The sequence below is a fragment of the Sus scrofa genome, chromosome 4 (assembly GCF_054392235.1).
Source record: "Sus scrofa isolate SSC_HxYL_T2T_F1_AM1 chromosome 4, Sscrofa_HxYL_maternal_Yorkshire_Landrace_v2.0, whole genome shotgun sequence".
NCBI lineage: Eukaryota > Metazoa > Chordata > Mammalia > Artiodactyla > Suidae > Sus > Sus scrofa.
Genome location: NC_139386.1, coordinates 19,720,020 through 19,743,812, shown reverse-complemented (window position 1 = coordinate 19,743,812; position 23,793 = coordinate 19,720,020). Strand labels below are relative to the sequence as shown.

Sequence of the window (23,793 nt, the reverse complement as noted above, 5' to 3'; positions counted from 1 at the left end):
GCAATTCAGAAGAGGATCCCCAAAGGGACCATAAGCATATAAAGAGATACTTCAGTTCACCGGTAGGATGAGTGATGCAACTTAAAATAACAATGGAAACTACTTTATGTCCACTGGGTTGGTGACAATGAGAAAGTTGGATAATTCCAAGTGAAGCTGTAGACATGGAGAAAAGAAACAGGGACTCTTAGGCACTACTTATAAGAGTACATTGTTTTATAGCTTCTTTGAAGAGAAATCTGACAACACAGAGGAATTACATTTGCAATTTCATTTGTCGGCACCCTCCCCAGAGACAAAAGTCATCCATAGTTCCATAAGAAAACATGACAAGGGTATTAATTGTAGCAGGGAGTTGAAGGCAACGTGAGTATCCATCATCAGATGCAAGGGTATACCATGCAACAGTTAAAAGTAATGCCCTAGAGACATATCCAGCAACATGAAAATATGTTGAAAAACATAATGCGGAGTGAAAAATAGAAGAAAAAAAATGTATCTCACCAAACAACATTATGCATTTTTACAGACACCTATATATCTGAAAACATAAGCCAGTGTATTTGAAAAGGCACCAAGCAGAGCAGGGAGGAACCAGTAATGGAGATCAAAAATAATGGGAAAATGTTAAAAAAATATTTTTAAAAGTAGCATCTTCCCCAGACCAACAATGAGAGGGTGCCGTGAATTGTGCAAAAGCTCAAGGGGGAGAGAGGGAAGGAAAGAAGAAAGGATGGAAGGTAGTGTGTAGCCGAAACCCAGCCTCTGTACGCCAGTGCCGATTAAGTCACAGAGTCAGAGTTTTGGGTGAAGCAGAAAGAACAGCTTTGTTGCTCTGCCAGGCCAAGCAGGCTGATGCCCTCAAAACCGTGTCCTCCCGTGAGCTGGAATAGCAAGGGGTCTACAGGTTTAGCTCAAAAAACAGGGTTATCAGAGTTCCCATTGTGGCTCAGTGGTTAACGAATCCGGCTAGCAGCCATGAGGTTGCGGATTTGATCCCTGGCCTTGCTCAGTGGGCTACGGATCCGGCGTTGCCGTGAGCTGTGCTGTAGGTTGTAGACACAGCTTGGATCCCGCGTTGCTGTGCCTCTGGTGTAGGCCGGCGGCTACAGGTTCTGATTCGACCTCTAGCCTGGGAACCTCCATATGCTGCAGGAGCGGCCCAAGAAAAGGCAAAAAGACAAAAAAACAAAACAAACAAACAAAAAAACAGGGTTATTGATAAAAACTCAGGTGTCTACATTCTTTTCCCCCATAGATCATTTCAAAGTCATCAAGGCTGGCCTCAGGTGGGCTGGTGATGGTTTCTGGCAGTCTTTGGGCTTATGTTCCATGAACTTTTCTCTGGAATAAAGACTGGTTACCAAGGAAAGGGGGCGTTGGGGACTGTTTCAAGGGGAAAGAAAACACCAGGTACAATGTAACTCTAAGTAATCATTAGTAAAAGAAAGCCATGAAACAAGAAAGAGATCATTTGCGAAAAGCCGGTTAAAGTTACTGGGCCGAGGCAGGAAGAAAGGAAAGAAGGAAGCGAGAGGGAAAAGGAGGGAGGGAGGGGAAAGCTGAGGTATAATTATAAGAAATTATACTTTCATTTCATTCAACTAGTTTGTATTGAATGTTTACCAAATATCAGGCCCTGTGCAGTACCATTTATTCAACCATCAGGGTAGAAACTCAAGATTCGAAAGATTGCTATTCTTCAGAAAATCACCTTGGGAAACTATATGCTCATTTTTTCAAGCTGTCATTGTTCAGAATTGCCATACTTTGATGATTTCCAAGCCTATCTGAGTGTCATCAGGAAAAAAAAGTTACCTTGTTAACTTTGTAATCGCACATTGTTTATATATGTGTGTGTATTTATGAGTGCATGCATAAACACATATGTAAAATATACCTATTGTACTACCTACTTTGATCATTCACCTTCCATACAAAAGGTGATTCTGCATAACTTTTAGCAATTTCACAAAAAGGAAATCCTTCCCCAAAGGACTTAAGAGAATGTGTGGCTGACTCTGAAAGGGATATACAAACAGCAGTAGCATTGCTGAAACGTCTTTGCCCTCTACTCACCCCATCCCCAAGGTGATTACATTAAGGAAAAACACTCATTTATCTGGAAACATTCTTGTACATTTACTTAAAAATAAAAGTGCGCAGAAATACAGAGAGCTACCCTAGTTTACTCTTCTCTGTTCTTATTCTTTTTGTCATAAATTTACTCATTCATTAAAAATGGTCCCTGAGTCTTGATGTTAGGGTCTGAGCACTGCCCTGAAGACGAAACAAAATACAAATAACAGCTCATGCCTAAGGTGATTCAAAGCCTGATGGGTTTGCTTAATAGTTTGTGGATTTGTATAAATATCCATGCGGATTAAAGTGCCTTAAGCCAGATTTCTGGCAAAAGTTTAACTCCTCTGTTTGAATTAAACTGCTTTATATTCTAGCGAGCTTCAACTCTCCACTGAAGGAAAACAATAGAAAAGGAAGATAAGCATGTTTCCCACACTGTTTTGTGTTCATATTCAGGAGTACGTCAGGGCCAGGGCCCCTCAGCATGTCTGGGGTAGACTCCCCCACCCCACCCCACCCCCAGGAGGGGCCAAAAGAAGACATTAGGTGCTGGGTGCCTCCCTATGCCCAGCTCTTCCCAGAGCAATTTAAGAAAGGCATCTTTTTTTAGCCACCCTGTATTGTCAAATTCCAGCTATCCTTCAAGCATGCAGCCTAGTTACACACCTCATACCTTTACCAAATGTATTCTTTTATTTTAGAGAAAACCACACCGTTCCGGATGGTCTTTTCTAATCCTGTATATTTGGATGGTATTTAAGACCTTCACACGCTGCTTCAGCTGTATGAAGCACTGCTATGCTGCAAATTAACCTCCAAACTTCAGAGGCTTAACCCAACAATGGTTCACTGTAGGTCAGCAGAAGGCTCTGCCTCACCTGGTAATTCAGGGACTGTACCATCTTGGGTGTCAGAGGCTCATAGGGAGACATCTATGAATAGAGGAAGAAAGAAACATTTATAAATGTCAGTAGGGCGAGGGAAAGCCCAGAGATACCACAGTATCTCACAGCTTGTAACAGTCAGCTGAACCCTAAGGCCTAATTAAGCTTGATCAGAGAGTAGTTACTGGAATTTAGAAATTAGAACTTTAAATCATCACCTGATAGAAACTGTGCAATTTTTGCTCAGCCAGCCTGCAGTAACCTCCCAGGACAGAAGATGGGGATAAGTATCTTAACCTCTTTGTGCTCCTTTCTTCAATCTTCTACTCCAACCACAGCATGAAGGGAAAGGAAGGCCATCAAGGAGCAATTACAGACCTGCCTCCTGGAGGCAGAGCAGGGTGAAGGGAGAAACAGAGTTTGGAGAAGCAAATGAAAATAACCAGTGTTGAACATCGAGTTGACCAAGCCTCTGTAGTCTGGTATCTGCTTCTTTGTTGACTTTATTTTGTTGTCACATCTTTCTGCACTGGTTGTCATATGCATTTTTTGAAGCAGACTCCATTCCTGTGAATTGACTTCCCTATGCTCACCAGTGCCTGGTATATGACAGAAATTCTATAAATACGCATTGCATGCCCACTGAATTAAGTATGTGGCACTTGTGTCTCGAGACAGGCACAGAATAGTTACACAATAAATATTTACCAACTCACTCATTCGAGTGAATTCCTGAGCATGAACTCAGGCCCAGAGAAGCATACCTCCATTCACGATCCCAACCTCCAGGTATAAATGTTCACAGCCTGTCCTTTCTACTTTTGATGTGATCTAGAAGAGGTGGAATAGCCATCAATCAACAGCTTTTGCCATGTGTAGTGGCTCTCAATGTGTCTTGTAAAGAGCTGACTTTCAACAAATACTGTGCTTGACAAAATTGAATCAGAAATTCCACTTGCACAGTTATGCATATAGTAAACATGGGTCCTGAGTGCCCTTCACCCCCTGTCTCATTTCTGGAGTGATAAGGAAGGGAATGGCAAGTGAGTATTGCAATGAGAGTCTAAACATCAGTGCTTCCCTCAAAAAGAAAAAGGAAATTACTCCGTGAGAAAGCACACAGCAGGAGATGAGACACAGATTCCCTTACCTGTGGCATCATTCATTTGCCTTGTAAACGTGGTCTCTTGATGTTTAGAAACTTAACTAAATACACTATAGGAAAACATCTTAGGCATTTCTGTCTTCAAATGTTTACAAGGAGAAATGTACTGGTGTCAAGTTTTCAGTCTCATGAGACTAGAACAACAGCCTTAGAACAAAAGCCCTGAGTTCTCAATCAGCGCATTCAAGTTGCAAGTAAGACAGGGCTACATCTACCACTGCTACTGTTCAAAACCCACCAGGCATATTTTTGCTAAACCTTGTTTGATTTTGCAAAATGATAGAGCTCAAGAAATTATAATGTAAAAATAGGAAAACTTATTTATCATAAGTCAAAATGTATTTATCATAAGACAAAGAAAGACAAACACTGTGCAGTGTCACTTGTGGAATCTAAAAAGTCAAAGTCATGGAAACAAAAGCTAGAATGGTAGCTGCCAGGGGCTGAAGGTGGGGGAAATGAAGAGGTGTTGGTAAAAGATACAGATTAACAGTTATACAGTGAAGAAGCTCTAGGGATCTAACATATAGCATGAAAACTAGAGTTAATAATACTCTACACTTGAGATTTGCTAAGAGAGTCGATCTTAGGTGTTGTCACAACAAAAGTAAAAAAGGTAAGAATGTGAAGTGATGGATGTTTTAATTAATTTGATTGTGGTAGTCATTTCACAATTACATGTATATCAAATCATCACATTGCACACCTTAAATATATGCAGTTTCATTTGTCAGTTATACCTTAATAAATCTGAGGGGGAAAATATCCTGAACTCGATGTTGGCACAATAATAGTTTAAATCCTTAGATGTACTCTAATAATGTATTAGGACTCCAAGAAGCTTTGTATACAGTTACTTTATCTTCAGACAGACCCATTCTCTTTGCCTCTTGTTTCCTGTGGCCTTTCTAAACTGTTTAAACTTACAGGTCTTATAAAATGTCCATTTTCTGGCAAGAAATATTAGCTTCAATGCTTGCAGAAAACATGATTTATTGCATTGCAGGAGAAAGAGTTATCAGCAGACCTGTGTCTTTTCCACAAAGAACGGGGTTCACTCTGTTCAGATGTGGTAGGTAATCCTTTCATGAACTTCAAGATATTAACCCTCCCTAGCGTTCTGTGTCCCAGAGTCACCCACTGAGGAAAGGAAAGTCACACACACGTTTCTCATATGTCACCTTGTGCTGCTAATGCTTCTGCCACAACATGTGCTTCTCAAAGACAGTGGAGGGTACGGTTTGGAGTCATACTGAATCCCTGCACTGTCACTAGCAAGAAACATGACCCTGGGCAAGCTACTTCAACTCTTGTCTCAATTTCCTTGTCTATAAAGTGAGAATAAAACAACGTTGACTTGCAAGGCTGTTGCCAGGATTAATGAGCTAATTCCTGCAAAACACTTTATATGACAAAGACCAGACTCCAGATCTTTGTCTTAGGGCTCTGGATTTGCTCATGTTCAGTAATTGGTTGTTGCTTTAATAGTTACAGAGCAAGAAGTCACAGGAGAAGTGGCTTCTAGCGGTGGAACTCCCTCACCCACGTGATCTTTCTAGCTTCCCCGATTAGGGAACTGCAAGAGGAGGCAGTGGGGCTCAGCACCAGCCCCTGAGACTGAAAATCTCATTTAGTTAGTTGCATGTATTCAACACATCTTTATTAAGAATCTCTTAGGTTGAATCACATGCGATTGTCAATGGTCCAACATGGGTAATTTTATAGAACTCATTACAATAGTATGGCCCCAGGCAAAGGGTTAAAGATGCCAAGATTAACAAGACAAACATGAGCCCTGTCCTCACAAAGCTGTTGATTGTGGTAGTGAGGCAGAAAAATAATGTCTTAAGAGGAAAGGGAACATGAAGAGTGTAGGGCAGAAAAGAGTTCATGAGTTCTACTCATGGACCAAACTCAAAGATAAGGGTTGAACAAGAGGCCAGGAGCTTTCAAGAAAAATCTCTTCTCATGGAGACCAGAGGACTTGGCAGGAAGTGGATTTGGAATGTTTTAGTTTCTTATGGCTACTGCAAAAAATTAGCATAACCCCAGTAACAAAACGCATATTTATTCTCTTAGAGTTCTGGAGGTCAGAAGTCCAAAATCCATGTCACTGGGCAAAAATCAACGTGTAGATAGGGTCCTGCTCTGACTGGAGACTCTGGACAGGAATATATTTCTTGCCTTTTTCAGCTTCAAGAGTACAGTACTTATATCCTTGGCTCATGGACTTCTTCCTCTATCTTCAAAGCCAGCTGTACCTCATCTTGCTTCAGTAATCACCTGCCTTCTTCTGTTTGTCAAATCTCCTTCTGCCTCCTTCTTAAAAGGATGCTAATGATCACATTTAGAATCCTCTGGATAATCCAGAATACTCTCCCCACCTCAAGATTCCGAATTAAACATCTGTAAAGTCTTTCACCATGTAAGGCCACAGTCACACGTTCAAGACATTAGGACCTGGGCGTCTTTGGGGACATTATTCAGCATATTGTACAGGGGCAGAAAAAAGCAGTTCAGAGGTTATGGCTATAGGACAAATGAAGATTCAGTCTCAGGGGCTCAGCAAAGAGATTTGGAAGAATATGACAACCTAAACTGAGATCAGCCAAATGAAAAGCAAGGACAGGTACTTCCAAGGCCACTGGTTCAGCTGGTGTGAAGGCAGAGAACATGGCATATCTAAAGACCTAAAAAAGGTATTACCTGACTTGAGCATAGAGCATTGATAATGGTGGGAAAGGAGGTAAAAGATGAGATGTGAGAGTGAGCAGGGGTTAGCTTACAGAGGACCTTTAAATTATGTTAAGTAGACTTAATCCTATGAGAATTAGAAGTCAACCATCGAAAGGCTAAAAGCAGGAAAAGAACTTGGTCAGTTCTATGTTTTAGGAACTTCTTTCTATTTGTCATGTAGAGACAACAATCAGAGGAGGACAAGATGGAAGATGGAAAAACCAGCTCAGGGGTAAAGGCTATCTTTGGCATCTGCACAACTTTAAATTAGTTCTATTCAAAAGTCATTGATATTTCAGTATGTGCTTTATTACCACCAAAATTGCTTTGGGTTATTTTTGTGGTTATTGGGAAACTTTTTGTTCAAACTCAGTTCATTCTTTTATGTATGTAACAAATATTTATTGGAGATCTACTATCTTTCAGATGCTCATGCTATGGAGCTGACCAGGGAGTTCTTGTCCCTTAAACATCCACAGTTTTGTGGGAGAAAAAGGTTAGTAATTAGGTAATTTCTACACGGTGTGATTTTTTTTTTTTCTGCTTCAATATTACTAAGTACGGGTCCTGTAGATGCACATGTTGAAAAGGACAGTTGGCCTAGACTTAGATGATTCAGGGGAGACTTCCTGGAAGAAGTGACTTCCAAACCAGGATGTAAAGCACAAGTAGAAGTTTAAAGATAAACTGGGTGCAGGAAGAAAAATATAACAGGTAGGGTGAATACTACTTACAAAGATGCAGTGAGAACACGGGATACTATTGGGACCTTATTTAAATGGTTTAGTTTAGCTTCTGGCTAGTGCGGGAAGAGTGGAGAAGTGACCAATGCATGATAAGGGTAGATCATGAAGGTTTATCTGTCATGTTAAGGAGTCTGGGTTTTATCCTTGGGCACTACTGTGTGGAGGAGGGGCCGTGGGATCACTGAGGGTTCAAGGGAATAGCATTATCAGAATTTATTAGAACAACTTTTGTAGTGGAAAGTTATCTTCCTCAACCACCCCTTTAAAACCCACCCAGGGAGTGCCCATAGTGGCTCAGCCATAACAAACACAACTAGTATGCATGGGGACACAGGTTCTATCCCTGGCCTCACTCAGTGGGTTAAAGGATCCAAGTTGCCATGAGCTGTGGTATAGGTCACAGATTCAGCTAGGATCTAGCCTTGCTGTGACTGTGGTATACGTCGGCAGCTGCAGCTCTGATTTGACCCCAGGCTGGGAACTTCCATATGCTGCACCTGCGGCCCTAAAAAGACAAAAAAAAAAAGATAAAAAGAAGGAAGGAGGGAGGGAAGGAAGGAAGGAAGGAAGGAAGGAAGGAAGGAAGGAAGGAAAGAGAGAGAGAGAAAGAAAGGAAAAGGAAGGAAGAAAGGGGAAAAAATAAAAAGCAGAAAAACCAAGCCACAACACATTGTAAAGACAGTATACTTGCTTTGCAAACACGTCTTCAAGACAATTCCTCTGTCTCTGCATCCTGTCCATTGCCTACGTATATAGATGCACTTCCCACCAGACTGTCATCCCCTCCTAAAGGAAACTTCATTGACAAAATAAAGTCAAGGGACCACAAACAGAAACTGACCCGGATTTTTTTTTAAGCAGGAGGTTATTTTAGTTCAAAATAGAAAACATTTTATAATCCTGTTCTAACAGGAATGTCCAGCTGGAAGTTGCTTCTGAAAGGTACCAACAATTTAAATATATCCCCCAAACCAAGCAAATTCCCATCCTTGGATCAGTATTAATCATTCTCTCTTGCTTTTCACTTCCCTTTCACTCCACGTGAACCACTTGCCTTTACCTGTTATCATTTTTTGTCACCCGCCCCAGCAGAAAGCAAATATGGAAGATCATTACTGAACAGAAGAAAGAGGAACTAGAATTTATGGAGCATCTGTTCCAGGCATGTAAGGTATTTCCTGATACCTTTCCTACGTTCATCTTGTTCTTGTAGCAACCCTGTGAAACAGGTACAATCCCTACTCTGCACATAAAAACTGGGTTCCAGCATGATTCATCTCTTCTTTCTCTATACCAGGCATCAGGGCACTGGGCTAGAAGTTCAGGGTCACAGGGTATGGTCAGGGAGGGATCTGAGGTCAGATTCTTTGGGCTCATGCCTTTCCAACGACATCATAAACAGGGCTTGGCCCCTGTTATCAAGGTGTGTAGTTACCGATGCCTGTGCTCACAGAGCTTGCCAAGTTTCTGGTGCCTGGTTTTCCATCCCCATGGCAGTCTCAGTTTATGACTACCTGCCCACCCAGACTTTGGAGTCCTATATTACTCTGCCTGTGGCTGTCTGTAGTCTCCTGATTCCTGACTGCTCACGGGTTTAACCTGTGTCCTCTTTGGCTTGTGCCCAGCTCCAGGCTACTTAGGCTCCAGCATCCCAGCTCCACTCTGTCCTCCCCAAGACCCGATCAGCCAAGCACCACCCGGGCAGAACCCAATTTTCTCCTGTTTCCAAGCACCTATAACATTGTTCTCCAATCCAAGGCCTGCTGGTCCTTCTTATACCACCTCCCCCCCCCCCTTTTTTTTTTTGACTTTCTGATTAATTTTATTTTTAAATTATAAAATAATGATACTTTTCTGGCAGCAACAGGAGAGGGAGCCTGTGAAAGAAAAATAGAATGTCCTCCATCAATCTCCCCAGAGCATATTTAACATGTGTTTTGTTTATGAATAGCATACCTACAGAAAAGACCTAAGTCATGAATCTGTAATTTGATGAACTTTCACAAAATGAACACCAAGAAGTCAAGTCCCAGTTCAAAAAACAGTGCATTAACAGCAAACAGACAGCCTCTTATTTTTTCTCAGGTCACTTTCCCCCAAGGGTGATCACTACCCTGATTTCTATTGGATTACTTGGGCCTCTTCTGAGTTTTTTGGAATCATGCATTATTGTCTTAAGCCTTAACAGGAGACATCTTTAGACACTGTTTCTCCTAGCTCCTACGATGAGTGTTTATTTAAAAAGTGGCTTTATTTTTCTAAATTGAGTCATAAAGAACTTCATGATGAGATATTAATGCCTTCTGTTTTGATTAAAGCCTGAGGATCCAATTAGACCCAGTTATCTCTTACAGACTGAATGTAGACAGTAAAATCAAGCCTAGGAGTAGATTTGGTCCAAGGATATAGTTACAGAATCACAAGGTTATGAGATTTCCCAATGGCCATCTACCTTTTATCCTCAGGTAAGAGTGTGGCTAAGGTTTGGGAGAAAGATGGGGATGGGGGAGGGTGGTAGAAAGGAAAAAGAAAAGAAAGAAAGGAAGAAAGGAAGAAAGAAAGGAAGAAAGAAAGAAAGAAAGAAAGAAAGAAAGAAAGAAAGAAAGAAAGAAAAAAGAAAGAAAGAAAGAAAGAAAGAAAGAAAGAAAGAAAGAAAGAAAGAAAGAAAGAAAGAAAGAAAAGAAAGAAAGAAAAAGAAAAGAAAGAAAGAAAGAAAGAGGAAGGAAGGAAGAGAGAGAAAGGGAGAAAGGGAGAGGGGAGAAAAGAGAAAGAATGAAAGAAGGAAAGAAAGAAAGAGAATGAGAATCACGTTTTTATAAAAAAAAAAACAAACTTGAGGGAATCATTTACTCAGGACATCCTTCAACTACGGCCATTCATACTGGAGATTTAGGACACCAGATTTAAAAAAGATTCTTAGCTACAAAGTCTTATTTTAAATAATGTTTAGAAAGGGAGAGAGTCTTTCCAGTGGCAGTTACCAAGGTGTAAAATTCAGTATGTAATGACCAAAACTATAGGGCATAGTTCTGGTTCGCTTTTTTTTTTTTAAGATGGATAACCTTTTAACTAATAATCATGTGTTTTCTGATCCAAGGTAAGCTATTAATGATCAAATCTCATGCTTCAGGCTACAGAGTAATTACTGCAGAGAACAGCTTCTCTTGCCTGTGTTTTGAACAAAACACAGAGAGACGGGGAGAGAGATAGAGAGGGAGGGAGAAGGCAGGAGACAGAGGGAGGGAGAGAGAGAGGGAGAGAGAGCAGCACAATTCCACTGTGTAAACCCATCTGCCCCCCTGGAGCCCTCACTAAACACTCCAATTTCCCAACCATTGTGCCCTGACTTTGAAACAGAGGTGATCTAACTTGAGCTACAGTATACATAGCTATAATTCCTGCCAATCCTTTCAAAGTCTTCCCTTTACCTACCAAGATTAACCTCCTCTCTCTAAGTAAAATGCAAGTATTGTTTTGCTAGTTAATATAAAGAAAATGACACAATACCTGTGTTAGTGCATGACTCTCAGGTAATGGACGCTTGATACAGAGGTTCTTGCTTAAAATTGGCTGTATTGAACTCCTGGTAACGCATGCCCTCTGTCAGGTGGCTTTGCTTGGAATGCATGTTAACCTTAGATTTGTTATATTAATCGTGGTAATCCAATATATAGAAACTGTACTCAGACTAAAATACTGAAGCAAAACAACAAACACAAACACTGTAGGATCAAGATTTGAATTGGACAGACCCAGATTGATTGATAGATTGATTGATTTAAGTCGAGACTTTGCCCATGATTAACTGGATAGCATGCCACAAGTAATTTAATCTGAGTTTTGTTGGCAAGATTAAAATAGGAAATATAAAAAGTAAAAATGATGATACTGACCTCCTATGATTAGTGTTAGGATTTAAAGAATTAGGCAGTGTCTAGTATATAAAATTCTTTTCAGCAAATGCCATTTTATCCTTCTGCCTAGTTCTAATGCTTTTCTCACACATGGATTTAGAAATTAAAAGAAATTCTTACACTATTTCCACCTAAAATACATATTTTTTATGGGAAACATAGCAAGTAAGGCTCCTCTTTGTAGCCTCAATATAGAAATTACAGAATGGGAATGGGTCTGCTTATTATTACACAATTACTCTTTTTTTTTTTCCAGCATTCCCAGGCCAGGAATCAAACCCGCACCACAACAGTGAAGCGGGGAGCCAATCCTTAGCCAGCTGAGCCACAGGGAAGCTCCATTACACACTCACTTTAAAAAGAAATATTCCTGTACCATTGAAATCATACTCCTTGGCTTGAAAGTAAGCTTTCTAGGGCCTTAGTTATTCAAATTGAGGTCAGAGGTTTAGCAGCAATACCAGTACCTAGGAGCTTGTCAAAAATTTATAACTTTGGACATTATCCAGACTACTGAATCAGAAAATGCACTGAGAAGGACTGCTCTTATACAGTGATTCTCAGACATTAGCATGTGTCCGAGTACTTATTAAAACACAAATAGTCCCTGTTGTGGCTCAGCAGTAACGAACCTGGCTAGTATCCATGAGGACACAGGTTCGATCCCTGACCTCACTCATTGGGTTAAGGATCTGGCATTGCCGTGAGCTGTGGCATAGGTCACAGACTTGGCTCAGATCTGGCATTGCTGTGGCTGTGGTGTAGGCTGGCAACTGCAGCTCCAATTTGACCCCTAGCCTGGGAACTTCCATATGCTGCAGATGCGGCCCTAAAAAGAAAAAAAGCAAAAACAAATAAACCCACACAAAAAGCCGGGCTCCAACCCAACCCCAGAGTTGCTGATTCAGTAGGCCTAGAGTGAGCCTGAGATTTTGGCATTACTAATAAGATGGTGCCCAGTTGCTAGTCCAAGGGACCACACTTGATGATGACTAGGGCACTCAGTAGAGCCTCCAGAAGGATCATATTTAAGTTGTAAGGACTAAAGCAGAGTAAAGACTACTCTAGGCCCACTCTAGCAAGACTTAACCATAAGCCTGAAAAGTATCAGATCCACCCACAAATAACAAAACTACCTGTCACCACACCACACACACACACACACACACACACACACACACACACACACACACACACGCAAACCCAAACACTGCTTAAAGGCAAAGAACATCTAGCTAACGATATAACATTTAAAACGTCAACCATCCAGTCGAAAATTACTAGCTGTGCAAAGAAGCAGGAAAATGGAAGCCATAAGCAAGTGTCTATCAACTGAAACAAACATAGAAATGAAAAAGATAATGAAATTAGCAGATAAGAGTATCGAATAGCTGCTGTATCCTCGGGGCTGCCTTTGCAGGCTGGAGACTGATGCATGCCTAGTAATTCAAAAGCCAAAATTGCAGGAGTTTGCATTTACTGAGCTCCCGTTCAGCATGAGGATGAGCTCAGCACTCTGGGTACAACCTTATTTCGGGCTTATTGAAGCCCCTAGGAGGAAGTCACTGTCATTATGCCCATATTACAGCTGAGGAAACTGAGGCCCAGAGAGGGGGTGGTTAACAAGCTCGTGATGTGTGCCTCCCCCCTCCCAAAAAAGGAGAGTGACTTTACCATCAGGTATGCATTCTTAGCGCTACTTGAAATGTAGACTATTGTGGCACCTTGAAGATAAAGAAACTTACCAAAGATACATAGTTTGGAAGTTGGTAGCATGGGCTTTTGCAGCCAGGCACTCTGCCTAGCAGCTCATGCTCTCAACCATGAAGTTACATTCCTTTCCTGAATGATTCATAAACAAGGAAGTGGGGCAGGCCTATGGTGACAGAAGGGTACAGGGCCACACCGAAGGCAGCAGCCATTCCTTACGTACAACCTACTCCTAATAGGCAAAAATGTGCACTTAGTGTTCCCAGATCATAGGACTTTTTTTTTTTTTTTAAGGGGAAGCTGAAATCTGAACTTGTAAGTAAAAACTCAATCTTTAAGCATGAATGATTTAAAAGTTGATGTATTTCATGACAAACTTGTCTATGGGCCAGTTATGGCCCATGATGAACTAGCGGGTGACCTCTGCTTTACAGAAAACTATAGGTTTCTAAGGTATCCAAGAGAAAGAGGGAGATACAAGCAAAATATGACGTTTGATAAGTTCAGAAGTTTGATATGTCTACAAATGGCTTTGTTAAATGTACAGTGTAAAGGGGAAATATGCACACATTAAGAAACAGGCAGTCCACGAGTTCCCATCATGGCTCAGAGGTAATGAGCCCAACTAGTATCCACGAGGACGCGGATTCAATCCCTAGTCTCTCTCAGTGGGTTAAGGACCTGGCATTGCTGCAAGCTGCGGAGTAGGTTGAAGATGCAGCTGGGATCTGGTGTTGCTGTGGTTATGGCATAGGCCTGCAGCTGCAGCTCTGATTCAGCCCCTGGCCTGGGAACTTCCATAGGCTGCAGGTGCAGTGGTAAAAAGAAAAAGAAAAAAATTGACGCGTAGGTGCTGCTTTAAGACATCAGTGTATTATCTCATTTACTGCACAATGTGGGGTTTTGTACTGGTCGATTTAGCTGGATATCAAAACATCACCTGTGTGTAACTGAAAATATACACACACACACGTGTGTGTATATATATATATTCTCGACTCTACACATTTGGTATCCATTAGTGACAACAGTTAAAAAAACCAGTTTTTATAAAACTGTAGAGCTAAACTATCATTTTAAAAAAATGGGTGAAACTGCTTCTTTGGGTAATATGGTGAATACTTGTGACTCTAAAAAACAAAAGACTGAGCTCATTAATGTTTGAACGAGGATGCTTTTGAATTGAGGTTAGTAAGTACTCGGGAGGCGTGGGAGGATTCCTGAGACAATTTAAGGCTGTGAAACAAATTCAATGTTTAGAAGAAAATGATAGCTAATTCTACTTAATGAGTACACAGCAGACTAATTACTGAAATGGAATATATTTAATTAAAAAGAAGTCTCTTTTCTAATGATTACACTGATGTCAACCAGTTTGGAAAACCCTAAAGATTGCTAAGGACAATCCATATAAAGCCTGGAGGGAACGTTTACACAAGGAAGGTAAATATGTATATTTAGGATTGTGGTTTAAAGTTAGCATTCTCAGATAATAAGGTTCTACTGTATAGCATAGGGAACTATATTCCATATCCTGTGATAAACCATAATGGAAAAGAATATTAAAAAAGAATGTGGAGTTTCCTGGTGGCTCAACCGGTTAAGGATCTGGCCTTGTCACTGCTGTGACACGGGTTCAATCCCTGAACAAAAATAAAGTTTAGGAAAAAAGTATGTATATATATTCGCACATGCACATATTATATAGTAATGTATTATATACACATATGCACGTATGTGTATGTATGTATATAATGTATATATACAATATGATTATAATATTATATATGTATTTATGCACCACATATACATGTATGTGTGTGTATGTGTGTATGTGTGTGTGTATAACTGAATCACTTTGCTGTACAGCAGAAATTAACACACCATTGTAAATCAACTCTACTTCAATAAAAAAAAAATTAGTTAGCATTGTAGCACTCCTGGGCTCTTTTAATATAATGTTCTTGGATTCCTTAAGACAACACTCAGTTGAACAGAGAAGAGAGTACTTGGAAATGAAAAGAAAGTCGTAGGGAAGTCATTCTCTACATTTTAATATGAATTTGGAGAAAATAAATTTTCATGCAAATTTGTAGAAAAATGTGAAATTCTAAGAAGTTTCGTTCCGGATATTGGCTCTAAAATCCATTTATGGAATCCAAAGATCAACCCAGCCCATACAGCTCCAGTCAGTGGAACTTAGGAATGACATGAAAATCACATTTTCTTGCCTACCTGAGACCCACCACCACTGCTGGCTCAGTGGACAGGGAGCACTTAAAGCAACTGGGGGAGAGTCGAATTTGTGGGGTTTTAATCCAGAGCTGCAAAAACGGAACCCTTTCCCCCATGAGTCCTATGAGTTAATAATAGTGTGTGAGTGAGGTAGGTAGTGTTATCAGACATTGCTTCAGGAAAATTTCAGTATGAGGGGCATTCCATCATGATTCATTTCCTGAGCGTTTTCTGCCCTTGAACCACCCCCTTCTTCCATGTCTTCCTGAATCATTGGGTAGAAGCAGTTGTGTTCTGAAAGCAGTGTGTTTGGGTCAGCCTATGATTGCTCATCAGAGCTGACTGTCAAATTTTTAAGAAACTTGCAGGCTGCTTATTACACTCAGCTGTTATTAAAATTTAACCTAGATCAGAGTTCCCTTGTGGCTTAGCGGGTTCAAGATACAGCGTTGTCACTGCTACGGCTCTGGTTATAGCTGTGGGGTGAGTTCAATCCCTGGCCTGGGAACTTCTGCCCGCCTCAGATGCAGCTGAAAAAAAAAAAATCTAACTTAAATAAACTTACAAGTCATACATTATATTGGACATACAGATAACAAATACTGAACATTTCCTAATTATTTTGCTATTTTTATTATCTATACTCTTGAGGTTATCTCCACCTATTATACATGCCATAGGTATGCTATCTACTGCTACACGCCTCTTTATAACCCCACTTCCAATGACTTCATCCTGGTAGCTTGAAATTGACCACAGTGGACCTATTTGCACCAGGGAAATCAGTATGTGCTACAAATCAGAGCTCCCCTGTGCCCTGGATGGTTGTTAAACCCTTACCAGCACACCACTGGATAGAGGCTATTCCAGGAACTGAGTCTTGCTGAAAAGAGCCTCGGTTTGGAAGATGGCACTTGAGCTCTGGCTGCTGGGCAGAGCAGCAGAAAGTGATAATAGGAGAGTCTGCAGAAGAAACCAACTGTGATCTAAATAGGTTGTCGTTCTGCAAAAGCTAGACAGAGAGAAATTGAGATTCTGGCTAGGAGCTGTTGAGATGAGAACTAAGAAAAGCAAAAAAGTCTAAAGAATTGGGTGGGTGGTGAAACCACAGAAAAATGATGAAACTAAGTCAGTTAGCAGGTTTTATAAGGTGAATCCTAAGTGCGGACAGGGAAGAAGCGTTTAAAAGCAGGGACATTGATTTCCACATTTACCCTAAATCATCTCACACCAAACCCTATTTTTCTAAAATTCTCTTCTTCCTCTATCAGAGCTCTTAAATGTTCAGTGTTTGATCTCACATGAAAAAAGAAAGAAGCAGAGTTCCTGCTGTGGCTTCGTGGGCTAAAGAACCCAACATAGTTGCTGTGAGGATATAAGTTCAATCCCTCAGTGGGTTAAGGATCCCGCATTGCTGCAGGTTGCAGTGTAGGTCACAGATGAGGCTGGGATCTGGTGTTGCTGTGGCTGTTGCATAGGCTGGCAGCCGTAGCTCCAACTCAACCTCTAGCCCAGGTACTTCCATATGCCCCCAAGTGTGGCTGTCAAAAGTAAAAATATATATATTTGATAGAAAAAAAGAAGCTAGATTAAAACAATTTACGTGAAGATATGATTATCATTCTTTAATATTAGAGCAGATGTTACACACACATACACACACACTCTTGAGTGGGGACACGCACACACACCCCTACTCACACATACCTCATATATAGGTCAGTTAGAAAGCATTCATTGGGGCAAATTATTGGAGATAGACTTAGCAAATGGGTAAGTTCCCAGTTGCTCATTCATTGAAACTAGGCCAGATATAAGACCCAGAAGACCCCAAAGCTTAAGCTATGAAATTTTTTTTGGTCTTGCCCGGGGCATGCAGAATTTCCCAGACCAGAGATCAAATTGGAGCCACAGCAGGGACAACACTGGATCCTTAACTGCTAGGCCACCAGGGAATTCCCTGAGCTATGAACTTTTAAGCTGCATGAATAGCATTGACTTGTATACATTTTACACATTTTTAACTGTTAAGCGCTGGCTCCTTCCTGGTCTGATTCCCAACAGAAATGGGCTTCAGCTGCGTCCTACCAGTGTAGTATTCACCAGCGGTGTGGGCAGCAGTCTCTGCCTCAGGTGCTAGAGTCCAGACCTTATAGTTCCAATTACATGGTACCCCTAACTAGCAGTAGGAGCTGCAATGTCAGGGGTTTTGACTGGGGAAGCATTGGTCCTTCATGAAAGCAGAAGAGCAGCTCCTTTGCTGAGAGGTAGCCTCAGGGTACTGCTCTTAGACACGCTGTTTGTTTGTTTGTTTGTTTGTTTGTTTTTAGGGCTATACCAGCAGCTTATGGAAGTTCCCAGGCTAGGGGTCAAATCAGAGCTACACCTGCCAGCCTATGCCACAGCAAGATGGGATCCAAGCTCCATCTGTGACCTATACCACAGCTCATGGCAACGCCAGATCCCCAACCCATGCAGTGAGGCCAGGGATAGAACCCACATCCTCATGGATTCTAGTCAGATTCATTTCTGCTGCACCACAGGAGGAACTCCCTAGACTCTTTATTCTCCTTTCTCATGAACATATAGCCTGGATCCTCCAAGAGATTCCAGGAGTGTAAAAGATGAGTTTATCAACACATTACTTAGTCTCTATCTGATGGAAATTTCAAGAAGTTTTTTGAAAGCAGAAAGGTCTTGTACCTGTTTCCTAGTTTTTCTAGAATAGCTCATTCTCCTACCTAAAGAACAATTTTTAGCAAATTAATAACCCTTTCATGAACCCCTAGAACAAGAATAAAATAAAATGTTTCCCCAAGTGCCAACTGCTCCAGAGGGAAGAGTGCTGATTTATCATGGATATCTGTCATGGTACCGAGTAATAGGTAATGCAGCATATGCCAAATATTTGTCATGTTACCTAATGTTTCTGCCAATTACTTTTCTCATCTCAAGAAATGTATTTTTGTAGGCATCTGTCTGACTGCTTAAAAACCACAAGCTGCTGATTTCTGTTATGATCTTTCGAAAGGCTATGCCTTCATATGTGCATCAATTAGAGAAAAATGAGCTCGATAGGCTATATCTATCCTTGGATAATTTTCTAGTAAGGTCAGATCTGATTATAAGGTTGAAGAACATTGATGGTACAAATACCCTGGGGGAAGATTTCTTTCCCCCTTCTGGTGTGATGAGGTGCTCAATGCAAAATTGGCCATCCAAAATGGGTTTTTTTTTTTCAATAAAATATTGGCAACATCTGTTCTCTCTTGCCTTTGTAAACACCAAACCATTTCTCTACTTTATGGATTGTAAAGTCACTTTCTTTTGGATATATTTAAACAATTACCAAAATGAAGAGCCAACATTATACATATTTCAGAAATAATTTCTATGATGCATATATTACTACTAATGATGTTTAATACTTATTAGGTACTTACTGTGGGTTAGGTACTACAACAAATGCACTGTATACCTGTACCAGACAGTCTGCAGAATAACTCTGCCTTCCCATAGAAGTATAATTAAAAATATAGAGACCAGGAACTCACAATAATAAATGATATTCTGTGAAACATAGAATATTTTCCTGTACATTTAAAAAATGTGTATATCCTCTACTATGCATAGCAAAATAATTGGCTCTCCCTAAATATTTATTACAATATCATATTTGTGAGCATTCTATAATTAGAAATCACATTTTTGATATCATCTTCCCTTATAATAACCTTGAAGGTGGATCAATAAGAGAAAATAATCCCCATTTTATGGATGAGGAATGAGCTTCAGGAAAGTTAATTGATTTGTTCAAGATAAGCAAGTCTCTTCACTCCAAAGTTTCTCATTTTACCCCCTCAACACAATGCTTTTCCCTTCACTGTTGCACGGTTTCAACATTTGAGTGTCAATATATTCTTCACCTAGAGCCCTGAGTTAGCTCTTTAAATCTTGCGCTTTCTAAGTTTATTCCCATGCTCTGACTTGCACTATCCTTATAGAGTTATTAGGATAAAGTTCATAGACTTAAGCATGACACAGAAGGCCCTGGAAAGAAGCCAAACATTTTCTTAACTCCCTGGCTTCATCTCAAAGTCCATGGATTTCACTCCATTTCTTAACACCAATTTCCATCTTGAATAAGGGTCTTCATTTATGCTCTTCCCTTTGTTTATAGCAGCCTTTCCCCCTTCACGCTTCAGTCGGGCCAGCCTTTCGGGTTTATGATTAAGCCACTTACTCATCAAAAGTTTCCCCAACGTCCTACATTAGGTAAAGACTCTGTCATTTACTTGCATACACTCTATATTTAGAGAAAATATTTGCCAAGGGCTTTTTGGCTGTGCTGCAGATGAACCAATTCCCACTTTGGTCAATTTCCCCAAGTATGAGTTAGAATAAGAGGGCGAGCAAGAGAGAATGCACCCCCCATGGTCGAGGGCTAAAGGTGGAGACTTAGGTTCTCAGATTTCCTTTCGGCTACTGTGCACATGAGTGGGTTAGGCCTAGCAAATTAGATACACCTGCTTCCAGATTCAAATGATTCAAATGATACGCTAACAACTCAAAGAAGCATCAACAAAAGAGGAGTTATTCCCAAAGTGTTGAGAGTGGCTGTGCTGACATCCAGTTCTGAGGGATCACAGAGGCATCAGCAGCATTCGTGCTGATGGCAGAATCCTTGATCAGGTTCTGGCAGTGGAAGGAGTGCCCAGTCACGGATTCCAGTGACTAATGGAGTGGCAAATAGTGCCCTCACTAGACTAGTTCTGCAGCTTAATTTTGGGCATGGCTTTGGCTCTGCATCCGCTTTTAGTCCCATCCACTTCCTGAGCTTGGTTTCCCAAACCTCCTGCCAAATTTATCAACTATCACACGTCTTTTTGGTAAATTATATTTCTGTTTAAGCCACCCAGGTTCATTTCTGTTGCTTGAACTTAGAACACTAGAAAAAACATCCTTGCTCTGTATGGCCTTATGTTTTAAGTACTTATTTCAGTGATGTCTGCCTCCTCCTCCTCCACTGAACTAGAAGTTTGAAGAAGACTTATACTGTCTATTGTATGTGCCACTCTATCTCTAATGCCTAGTAAATGTCGATCACATAGTAAATAGAAAATAAATCTGCTGAATAAAAGAATGAATTAACATATGCAAAGCACTGTTCCTAGAGGATGGAGAGGGTAAGGGACAAAAGAACATTGAAAGGAAAATCACAAACATGATCCTCAATAGGAAAGGTAGGTTTATAATGAATTAATGTGTGTGTGTACACAGACATATATATATATGAGTGTGCATGTGTATATATGCATATGTATATGAACTAATGAATGACTATTAGGTCAGATAGAATATGGAAGCTGTTGGAAAGGTAGAAAGGTCAAAAGGAGAGCTGAAGGCACTGTGAAAGAGGTGAGTATCAGGAAGAACCTTGAAGCATAGGTTGAAAGGCTATAGGAGGGATTATTCAGAGGACTGGACAATTAGAGGTGTGAACAAGGCACAGAGTTTTGAATATACAGAGTTATGAGCAATTTGTCATTTACCTAAATCTTTTTTTTTTTTTTGCTTTTTAGTGGTACACTTGCAGCATATGGAAGTTTCCAGGCGAGGGGTCGAATTGGAGCTGCAGCTGCCGGCCTGTGCCACAGCCACAGCAACTCAGGGTCTGAGCTGCATCTGCAACCTACACTGTAGCTCTGGCAACGTTGGATCCTTAACCCACTGAGCAAGGCCAGGGATCGAAGCCACATCCTCATGGATGCTAGCCTGGTTCATTACCACTAAGCCACAAAGGGAACTGCCCGTTTACCTAGAATTTAATAGGCAGCCGTCAAATGCTATTTGGCAGGAAAATGATATGTCTAGGCTGGGCCATGAGAAAGTCCATCTCATGGGATTATTTAAATTTTACTTATGGATAGGGAGTTCCCGTCGTGGCTCAGTGGGTTAAGAACCCTAGTATTCGTGAGGATGTGGGATTGATTCCTGCCTTGCTCAGTGGGTTAAGGATCCAGCATTGCCAGGAGCTGTGGTGTAGGTTGCCGATGTGGCTCGGATCTGGCATTGCTGTGGCTGCGGCATAGGCCAGCAGCTGCAGCTCCCATTCAACCCCTAGCCTGGGAATTTCCATATGCTTCAGGAGTGTCCCTAAAAACAACAAAAAATAAAAATAAATAAATACATAAATAAATATTTTTAAGTCACTTAAAACCTTTAACTACGGGACAGAAAGTCTAGACGTATAAGAAAAGACTATTAGAAACTATTCATATAACTCAAAGGAGAGATAAAAGGACATTGTCCTGAATGGTGGAAATAAGTGAACAGGACAGATGATGAGCTATCAGAGAGGTGGGACTACAAAGATTTCAAAACTCACTGGATATGGGAAGCATACTAGAAGAAAAGTTTTTTTAAAAGTGAAGCTAAAGCCTGAATAACTGGGAAATTGATGGCACCAAGAACAGAAGGAAGAAGCCAAACAGAAAAGCAGCGTTTTTAGAGAAAAAGAGGAAGTTCCTCATGGGATATTTTGAGCGTAAATTACAGGTGCCTCCAACAGACAATTGGAAGTAGAGGTCTGGATTTCAAGAGAGATACCAGAGATAGGGTCTAGATCAGGAGGTGAAGCAGATGGTGTCAGCACTCTCCCAGGGCCCCTCAAATCCCCTTATGCCATTTCTGTGCACCCTTCTCCCCACTTTGGTGTGGGTTCAATCCAGCAGCACCCGTGGCCCATTTTTGGAAAACAACCGTGAACTACAGGAGGCCCAGCCTGTGCAGATTGCTGGAAAAGTCTGGAGTTTCTGTGCCCTGCTCGCTTCTCTCCTTGGCCTTTCCCGGGGGTGGGCAGCTGAAGAAGCAAGAGAGCCTTGCCTCGAATTGTACAAGGCTGAGATGTAACTTACTCGCCAGTGGTTCTGCCAGGTCAGGCTGACCTGCGCCTGTGGTCCTACCCTTGCCAGGCTTCCTTGCCGTCCCTGTCCTGCTAGACTCACTCCTCTCCCAGCCTCCCTGCAAACACTTCACAGAATCACCTGCACAGGAATCCATATCAGTGGGTCTGCCTCTCAGGAACTAGACAGAAAACAGGAGGGGTTTTTATGTTGTTTTATCTTTTCTTTTCTTTTCTTTTTTTTTTTTTTTTTTTGGATGCCCCGGGGGCTTGTGGGTTCCCTGGGCCAGGGATTAGATCCAGGTGCAGTTGCACCCTGTAGCACAGGTGCTGCAAAGCTGGATCCTGTAACCCACCGTGCCAGGCTGGGGATTGGACCTGCCTGCCAGCGCTGCAGAGACACCACAATCCTGTTGCACCACAGTGGGAACTCTAGGAGTTGTTTGACAGCATTGCAAGGTCTTCTGAATTGTCACTGATTTTCTTTCCACAACCTTTCATCCATTACTGAGAGAGGGGTGAAGAAACATCTGACTCATCTTTTTGTCCTTGTATTCTATTAGTTTTGTACCACCGTTATGACGTGCACAGATATTTAGGAGTTTTAAGTCCTCTTGATAAATGGACCTGTCTCTCATTACAGAATAACCATCTTCTGATAACTTTTTTGGCATGAAACCTATTTAGTCTGATGTTAATATAGCTCCTCAGGCTTTCCTCTGCTTACTCTTATCATGAGATGCTTATATTTGTTTTTATATTTAAAGTAAGCTTTTTTTTTGTAGACAGGGCGCATATAGTTAGATCTTGCTTTATATCAGATCGGATAACCCTTGCCTTTTAATGAAGATTTTAAGGAATTTACTGTGATTATTGCTGTCATTGAATGTAATTCTACCATCTCTCTATTTGTTTTTATTTGTTCCATATATTCTTTGTTTTCTTTTTCCTCTTTGCATGATTTCTCTCTTTCTCTTTCGTTCTTTATTTCTTTTTTTTTTTTTTTTTTTTTTTTTTTTTTTTTTTTTTTTGCTACACCCACGCATATGGAAGTTTCTGGGCCAGGGATCAAACCACCTACAGGGGTGACAACCTGGGATACTTAACTGCTGGGCCACAAGGGAATTCCATTTGCCTGAGATCTTTTGGATTAATTGTGTATCTTTTAAATCACCTGTATTGACTTTTAGTTGTAATTCTTTTTTGTTTTTTGTGATTTCTGTAGGGTTTATGTATACATATTTATTTTTCCATAGTTAACGTCACATAATATTATACCACTCCAAGAGGCGTATAAGGACTTTATAACATTATGCTTGACATTTCCCTCTCACGACCTTTGTGCTGTTATTGTCATACTTTTTATTTTTACCGACAGTATAAACGCTAAAATACAGTTACAATTTTCACTTTAAAA

General features: G+C 40.8%; 1 protein-coding gene across 2 annotated transcripts in view; it reads left to right on the top strand.

Moving 5' to 3' along the window:
* MAL2 (mal, T cell differentiation protein 2) overlaps positions 1-23,793 on the top strand; it is a 76,769-nt gene that overhangs the window by 20,613 nt on the left and 32,363 nt on the right. For both annotated transcript variants that reach the window (XM_085020366.1, XM_005662876.4), the window contains 2 exons: positions 7,294-7,363; positions 8,706-8,784. In XM_085020366.1, coding sequence (XP_084876492.1) covers positions 7,305-7,363; positions 8,706-8,784 — 138 coding nt within the window. In that variant the 5' untranslated portion in view covers positions 7,294-7,304. The remainder of the gene's footprint in view (positions 1-7,293; positions 7,364-8,705; positions 8,785-23,793) is intronic.